The sequence below is a fragment of the Mytilus trossulus genome, chromosome 13 (assembly GCF_036588685.1).
Source record: "Mytilus trossulus isolate FHL-02 chromosome 13, PNRI_Mtr1.1.1.hap1, whole genome shotgun sequence".
Lineage (NCBI taxonomy): Eukaryota > Metazoa > Mollusca > Bivalvia > Mytilida > Mytilidae > Mytilus > Mytilus trossulus.
This window is the reverse complement of record NC_086385.1, coordinates 13,892,990-13,902,180: the sequence shown is the minus strand read 5'-3', so window position 1 is coordinate 13,902,180 and position 9,191 is coordinate 13,892,990. Positions and strand designations below refer to the sequence as shown.

The following is a 9,191-nucleotide window of genomic DNA, read 5'->3' as shown; positions in this document are numbered from 1 at the left end:
GTTTTACTGCACTTCATCATTGCGTTTATTTTTTGTGTTCGACATTTTTGTTAATACTTTATGTGAACTAGTTTCTTTTTTCTAAGTAGCAACATTCCCGCAGCACCTGCATACGGGGTATATATCTCCCAATTGATACGATATTCTCGTGCTTGCATTTCCTATCATGATTTTCTTGATAGAGGGTTACTGCTCACAATGAAGCTATTAAACCAAGAGTTCCAAATGGTGAAGTTGAAATCATCCCTTCGTAAATTTTACGGACGCCATCACGAGTTGGTTGACCGTTATGGAATAACCGTTTCACAAATGATATCAGAGATGTTTCTTATGTCGTAACTACAATCCCCTTCCCTTTCATGAATTTGATCTACCGAATTAGAATATTTACCGGATTTGTAATCACATAAGCAACACGACGAGTGTCGCATTAGGAGCAGGATCTGCTTACCCTTCCGGAGCACCTGAGATCACCCCTAGTTTTTGGTGGGGTTCGTGTTGTTTATTCTTTAGTTTTCTATGTTTTGTCATGTGTACTATTGTTTTTCTGTTTGTCTTTTAAATATTTAGCCATGGCGTTGTCAGTTTGTTTTAGATTTATGAGTTTGGCTGTTCCTTTGGTATCTTTCGTCCCTCTTTTAATATGCTTGAAAATATGCATGATAAAATTGTAAAAAAAGGTACAGCCTTACTAGGAAAATGCATGATTGCATTATGTACTCGTTTTTTGAATCTTTATAAATTTACGACATTATTTTATTTCAAAAGACCATGTAATGTTCGTACATTACAATTCATATAATTTTTTACAACAGAGTCATGCACCTTATCTGAATTATAGTATGCGTATTACGAAAATACAAATGAATGAATAATGATCCCATTGATCTACGATTAGGTTTCAAAAAAGATAATGTTTAACGTTGATCTTGATTAAAACATTGCACTTTCTCACTGATACCTTCAAACAATGAAACCGAATGACAGAAATGAAAAGAATCCTTATCTTATGTTTGACAAATAAGACAAAAACTTGAAAAGTTCTAAATGTTATTATTATTTAGTTTATTTCATTCATTTCTTAAACATCTCAACATAAATATAAACAATAATGTACATGTATCATTATTCTGTCCTTCCACTCTATTCATAATACATGTAGTAATGTGTATCGCTGGTTTTAGGAACCAAGGTAACGTACGAGTTGAGTTGCCTGCATCTATCGTCATTGACGTTGGTTTCAATAACAGTTCCATACGAACCATTTATAACTTGTAAATATGAGCTGCTTGCTACATTTATCTTGTTTCGTCTTTTACGAAAGCAGGTAAAGCCCAGGCAGCCACAAACCAGAACTAGCATACCAGCTATTGCAGCCAAAATGACAAGTACATCCAATTCAAACACTGAAAAATAAGTTTTATTCTAATAAAAACATTTTTGGCAGTACATTTTTATTCACTAATGTTTTACCATTATGGGCTACGGTTTCAACTTGAGTAGGTTTTATTTCTTATCAACGGTTTAATAAGAAACCAAAATTTCCTATGGTCTTTGTCAAGGAAGTATGCAAGTTTTCGATTACAGGCAGTCAAGGTCAGCATGGTCATGGCATGATCAGGGTCAATACTAATTGTCATTGGCCACAGATATTTTAATTGACCAATGAGGTTAAAGTGCATGATTAATTTTATTAAGCGTCAAGTTGCGCTCGCATTATCGCAATTGCACTGAATGTTTCTAGACGCTATTTTTGTTTTGTAAAGATTTCTCACCCAGTTACACCCTCTTTTTTATTTTTTTAGTATTATTATTCTATCATATCCATGTTGATTATATATAGTTGTTTGTTTATGTTTTGTAATTTGTTTATTGATGAGAGACGGTATTTATTCCCCACCTTTGCAATTGTTGTCATTTATTCAGTTTTGTTTGATGACATACTTGTCCATCACTGTCAGTTGTATAATGCTTTATGATATTCTGAATAAATGATTTTTTCACAAATCTTGATTTAGATATTCTGCAATTGAACTCGCATCCTTGGTTTCAGTTTTCATGTCTTAATTTGGACAAGGAGAACAAATTTAGCCGACAAAAATAACCATGCACATACAAATGTCATATATGTATAATGATGCACTTGTTTGGTAATGTACACATTTGTTAAATATCAAGAACTACACACATCTGAATTAGGCTGACTTCAAATTAGTACATGTGTACTAGGGGCATGTTTTACTGAACTGAAAAAAGACACCAAAACATGTGCCTCACATTTTGTGATATATATGTTCTTACATGATATGGTTATATATTAAAGCTAAAACACACAGTCATGCAGTTTCAAAAATGAAACTTACACACTTATATAAAACATAACAAGTCATTTCTTTTAGTTAATGTTACAAATGCATAATTGGTGTGAATTCAAATGATTCTGCATTAATTGATAACCTCCTTATAATTTGGATCTGGAAAGCGCAATATATATACAGTATCTATTTCATTCACAAGTTACTAATCTTAAGGAAGAAATATTGTAACCAGAAAGAGGATGGATACATTAGGTTACATAAATACATTTGAGAAATACTTCCAACAAATAGTTGGTAAGATTGCTACCTGTCACTGACTCAGAATAGTTTTCTGACTCGGAACTGGTTGTATAATTGACATCTCCTACAACAATAGTTAAACATTAGTTGTGTAATACATGTAACATGAATGGTTTCAATATAACTGCACAAGACGCAAATTTCCCAAATAGATGCATATATCATTGTATTCTCGAGGCTCGAGGCCTTTTTTAAATCTTAAATTTATTCACAGGCCGATAAAATACGAATGAACAAAATTAAACGGTTTCCAATAAGAGAGAATAATAGCCAGAACAATAACCATCAATGAATGTTATAAAAAGCCCCCATAAAAAAATACAAAAGTTGAAATTAAACTAAACCGAGGTAACATTGTTTCTTGATTTATCACGTTTCGCATCTGATTTTAAAAGATATAAACGCAAACTGTTCGTGTACTGTTGTTGAGTTAGAAGTTCATCAAAGTTTGACAATCATGTCTAAGTAAGTTCATCTAAAAAAACACAGAATGAGCAGGAAGGGAGATAATGTAATAGTTTCAGCCTTTAAATCCATTACATTACAGCTTAAGATTGAGTTGGATTTTTTCAAATCGTGATGGCATTAATGAAGATCCCGCTACAAAAATACCTTTATTATTTAGGTCTGTCATTGTATATTTGTCTCATGATACACAAATTATTACATTGCGATCAGCTATGACATTAATAATTTACGATCTTTTTCTCAGGTTTTTGGATATTTACATTTTTTTTTTTAATTTCCAAAGGTAATACCAACCCAGTAGACAGCACTTCGATTTTGTCAAATATCAAGTATAAGGGACATTTTTATAAATTTATCGTTTGAAAAAGTATGAATTATTCGAAATACTAAGGATTTTATTATCCAAGGCATAGATTATATTAGACGTTTTAGCCACAACTTTTTAGAAGTTTTGGTCTTGAATGCTTTTAAACTTTCTTTGGGTTTGGAACTTTTTTTATCTGACCGTCACTGCCAGAAGCTTCAGGCCTTTGTAAGTCTTTTTTTTCACTTCTTGTTCATTAACATGTTTTGGAGTTTAGTATGGCTGCGTCATCACTAAAATAGAACATACTTTTCGAATAGCTGAAGTATGCCTTCATGTGCTGGATTTTCTGTGCTACAGACCCATTGTTCGCAATCGACTGTTTTTTACTATGTAGTTTGGTTGTTATTTGTTTACACTTTCCCCATTTCCATTCCAATTTTATTTAAAGGCAGAATACAACAGTTTACAAATGTCTTTCTATAGAAATATATGATTTCCGAAATGATGAAGATACAAAGTATATTAGTCTTAATAAACAAAACAAAAACCCAGAATGATGACGAAAACTAAAATCACAACAATACTGAATTACGAGGAAAATTCAAAACAGATAAATCCCTAATCAAATGGCATATCAAATGATAAAACACATCCAACGAAGGGATAACATGACTGATCAATGCAATGTGTGAAACCTGTTTAGTTTCATTTGTAAATGATAGTGGAAAAACCTACCGGTATGTTCATACTTTGGAACACATCCTTTTACGTGATCACATCTATGTAAATAATACAAAAATTGAAATTCAATATACACGATATATAATATATTAACATGTAGACGTTCATTATATTTGAAAAAAATAGATATCAAATAAATAATTCAGTTATAATAGCACTGTGGTGACTTTAAACAGAAATGATCATATCTAAAATTATGTATGCATGTATTTACTACGAGAAGAAAAATGTTGCAAATCAAAGGGACAGTATGGGCTTTGGACGCATTTTATGTTCACAAATACGAGTAGTGATAATTAATGTACTCATGTAATAACTACTTCATTTTAAAATCATTGCAGTCGATTATGACGAACATGTCATATAGCCTTTTAACTATGAAGAAATTAAACGGGTATTTAAAAATGAATTTCTCTTGGTTTATGATCTTTTCTAATAACAAAAGAAATTGTTTTAAATATTAAGAAAGCCATCAGTTATTCAATTTTATTTTACCTTTCTTCAATATCATTACAGTAGCAACGTTTCAAACATCTTTCTCCAAATCTGTGTTTCTGACAATGAGAACATGGCTTTCCACTTATTGATACAAAACCAATTTTGCACTCTGAAAAATACAAGAACATAAAATATGGTTGAATCACATTTTATTTTGTGTCCCAGTTTTAAATGAATGCATTGTTTTGCGACATTTTTTTTCTGTAAATACCTACATTAATACATCCAAAGCCAAAGGGTGAAATCAAAGGTCACATTATTATGGATTCAATGAGAACGAATTATTCACTTGCGCAAATGACTTATTCGTCATCGATGTTACTTAGCTTATTTTGTCATTTTTCAACCATTCTGGCTGCTTAAGGCGAATTGGCATTTCACTTTTTCATTAACATTTCATTGAACAAAAACAATCATTTTTCAAATGTTTTATGTATCTCGTAAGGATTTCCTCTTTAAGGAATATGAAAAGAAGTTATAGTAATACATTATAACATGATACATTTCTAGCTAGCAATAGGTTTGGTGGATTGCCTCATTAATTATTAATAAAACCAACCCAATCAAGACAATACGTGATGCATTTGAGACATAAATGAGGAACAACGTTGTTTACGAGCTCTACGTATTGCACATCAAAATCATCCCGGTTTGTTGTTGTCATCATTCAAGTAATGCCCTTGAAAGAAGTAAAATACCCTTGTTTGCATTATTTTGTTTAGTGAACGACATATTACAAACAAGACAACATGATACATAAGTATTCTATGTTCGTCATTTCCATTTTCCTTGAAATAAGAAAACGGGTAATTCCTTACTGATTTTATAAAAAAAAACTTGTAGTGTGATTGCCAGAGAGACAACTGTACACAAGAGACCAAAATATCACAGACATTTACAACCGTACGGCCTTCAACAATGAACAAACCCATACCGCAAAGTCAGATATAAAAGGCCCCGAAATTACAATGTAAAACAAAAGAGAAAACTAACGCCTTATTTATATAAAAGTATGAACGAACAACAAAAATGTGATACATAAACAAACGACAACCACTGAATAACAGGCTTCTGACTTGGGACTGGCACATACATACATAGTGTGGCGGGTTAAACATGTTAGCGGGATCCCAATCATCCCCCTTACCTGGGATAGTGGTATAACAATACAACATAAAAACGAACTTTAAAAATCAGTTGAAAAAGGGCTTAAAAGTTCACATACCTATACATGTACCATTTATGTTTTCATAGTCCGAACAACAATACTCTAGGTTCCTATAACAGAAATTCATATGCATAAACATGATTAAATAACAGATCAAACAGGAATCGTGTTTTGTATCTTATGGAGTACTTTTCGGTAAACCTTCTTATGCACTGTGAAAATGCATCAAATTACCTTTATGTTTCAAACGAAAAAAAGCGTATCTATTTTTCAAGTAAATTAATTATTTCATGAAAAGTAGCGTTTTATTACACCATTAATCAATTATGTATTACAACACAGAGAATATGTCTAACCTTATCGCAAGGACGTGTAGACTCATGCTGCTTTGGAGCTTTATAATCGGAAAAGGGTTCTTTTTTTTTGTTAAAGACACTTTGTTGTGTATTTGGTTCGTTCAAATTTAATTGTTTTTATCGGTGATCTGTCTGTATGTTTAAAACAAATTAAATACAGATAAAAGGGCAACGTGTTAGAAAAGCATGTACAATTTATTGTATTAAAACAGTAATTTTGATGATTCGTATCCAAATCATGACTAACATATTATATACAATGAGCTAGATAATATATTTAAGTACTACATGTATAAATTTAGAAATTATTTTATATGGCACAAAATGCTACATGTTTGTAATCGCAATCATTAAAAATCACATTTTGAAATTATTTATATGAATTAAACAGTATGTTTTTTAATATCGCGAAAATTAAATCGCAATAATAAACGCATGCTTTAATTTATGAATTTACATCACTTAACAATAAACTAATCTATACCTTTTTATGTCGTAACAAACGTGTAGATCTTTTAAACTAGTCCCTTTATCAATAAAACAAAGTATTAGAATTATGTATATAACCGACATTGTTTCAAAGTCCACAAGGACATCATAAACAAACTGTATCAAATGACGGAAGTCTTGTTATATTTATTCCTAAAAATAAATGATCAAGCCAATGAAAAAAGTACAGATCGGATGTGAATAGAAACAGCTTCCTTGTGATGATTATTAACCTGAGTTTGAAAAAAAATAATGCAGGCAGATTCAAAATAATTATTTTTGAAGTTTTTTCGTCAATTAGATTCATCGTTGCTTTGTCCAAAACCGTTCATACTTTTTTTTTTATATATCTTAACGCTACACAAATGGATATGTTATACTAGTATCATAAGTAACTCCCATTTGTGGTATCCTATATGCACAATGTATTTCTGAAATGTATTTCTGAATACCTTCACAGGCAAGGGATACAAAATGTCAAAGGTGTTTTGAGATGACGGCATGTGTAAAGAAAGGACAAATGTATTCCAACAAAAATGTAATAGAATACAAACTAGTGAGAAAATCATCAATCATGAACGTACATCAATACAATATTGTACATATGTTGACAGAATAGGCAGTTAGTTAGATTTTTTTTATTATTTTGATTTTAGGGTAAACTTCTGCATATTTTTTTATGCAGAGCTTTTTACAAATTAAACAATATACGTTATGATATTGTTACAAGATTAGTCTGAGAGAAAATAAAAATGACAGTGGCTATGATGTATACCTTAAGCACACATATACACGTCTACGCAAAATGATATTAACAAAAATACAAGATTAAGGTCAATAATTTTAGTTTAAACATATTTTATTGTTCAAAATGACAAAAGGTCAATACTTGACAAGTGTCTTTTATCAAATTAAGCCATTTAAGAGGGACAGTCAAACTCATACATCGGAAATAAACTGACAACGCCATGGCTAGCAATGAAAAAGACAAACAGACAAATAATAGGACACATGACACAACATAGAAAACTAAAGACTTGGCAACACGAACCATACCAACAATTTGGGGTGATCTCAGGTGCTCCGGAAGAGTCAGCAGATCATCGTATTACTCTAAGTTATCTAATATTTACTATATCTCACACCACAAAACAACCCAAAAGTTTCACAGTGGTGTTTCTATACATATTGCAGTAAGTTGGTTAACACAAAACAATCAATCAATCACAACGAATTGTATTAACATTCGTTGTTTACTTTTTGTAGTATCAAAGACATTCATTTAATATAGTTTTTGTTTGTTAAACTTTGATAGAACTTTTGATTGTGTAGTTTCCTTGGGTAATGGTCTTCTCGTCTTAATTTTTATCATTTGTTATTTTAAAATTATGTTGCTTGTAATTGTATAACCACTTACTATTTACTTTTTTATACTCGTGATTATGCATTTCATCATACTTTCTTATCATATGTTATACATACAGAAATGACAGACACTCCGTATAGATATACAGATTGGAATAATTTTTGCTCCATTTGCTTGGAACAAACCCTCGTTTGGCCGTGTGATTGTGACGTGTTTATTCAGGAAAACCAATTCCAAGTATCCAATTAAGGGTAGAATGGTTTCATTTATTTGAGGGAAATAATTCTTCTGGGAGTATTGTTATCATATGCCGTACTATTTTTTGTTGTGTGTTTTGGGTACGTTAATAGAATCAATATAGTCTATAACAACATAAATCGACGCGTTTGGGAGCGGAACATTTAACCATGTTAAACAAGAGCAGACAAAAATCAACTTAATATCATTTATCATCTTTTATCTTATGATTTAAAGACTTACAAATGCAAACATTATTCATAGGTTTGGTAAATACTGCAAATCCTAGAGTAATCTGTTACCAAAGTTGTTTTTTTTTAGCTTTGTCTTATAATCAGGTCAAGAGTTTTATTTATAGAGTAATAAACCATGTGAATTCCCATGCGAATTAAAAATCCTCAATGCTCTTCAACTTTGTACTTGTTTAGCTTTATAAATATTTTGATTTGATCGTCACTGATGAGTCCTATGTAGATGAAACGCGCGTATGGCGTACTAAATTATCATCCTGGAAACTTTTATAACTAATTAGATAAGTCATTCGACATTATAGACGATTTTTGCCTGTTGTTAGCAGTCATCCATACACTTTTTATATACTGAAAAATGAATAAGATGCACCGCTGTGATACCGGAATTAAGTAGTAAAATATCAACGTTGCAAACTGTTGTAATATTCCTATACAGGAAATAAAACGCCCACAAGCTAGATAAAAAAATTTACAAACAAAATGTACATGAAATGGAGTTCCTTAATAAGAAGAAATGTTTGTCTTTGTAACTACGTTTTTATTCTGCTCAGTATATATATGGTGTATTCAAATAAATAAAGATAACGAATGACGTGTCCTTGTAGTCAACTGTTTCCTTGATAGTACGATGACAGAAGTGTGAAAAGTCGTCTAGATCGCGAGTTTAATCTCCCCAAATCACACACGGCTAA

General features: G+C 31.2%; 1 protein-coding gene across 1 annotated transcript; it reads right to left on the bottom strand.

Annotated features, from left to right (window-relative positions):
• Nucleotides 1–3,079: 3,079 nt before the first annotated feature.
• On the bottom strand, nucleotides 3,080–6,748 carry LOC134694104 (uncharacterized). Its single transcript, XM_063555099.1, has 5 exons — nucleotides 6,641–6,748; nucleotides 5,858–5,910; nucleotides 4,630–4,741; nucleotides 4,129–4,172; nucleotides 3,080–3,093 (listed from the first exon to the last, which is right to left on the bottom strand). The coding sequence occupies exons 1-5, from the start codon at nucleotides 6,727–6,729 to the stop codon at nucleotides 3,080–3,082; spliced, it is 312 nt and encodes a 103-aa protein (XP_063411169.1). The 5' UTR covers nucleotides 6,730–6,748.
• Nucleotides 6,749–9,191: the final 2,443 nt, after the last annotated feature.

Bases quoted from the DNA above. Each gene is read 5' to 3' on its own strand.
- LOC134694104 (XM_063555099.1), bottom strand. From the start codon at position 6,729: ATGTCGGTTATATACATAATTCTAATACTTTGTTTTATTGATAAAGGG. The intron at 4,742-5,857 runs GTATGTGAACTT...TGTATTTTTCAG, and splicing joins CATAAATGGTACATGTATAG to AGTGCAAAATTGGTTTTGTA. The intron at 4,173-4,629 runs GTAAAATAAAAT...TTATTTACATAG, and splicing joins TGTAATGATATTGAAGAAAG to ATGTGATCACGTAAAAGGAT.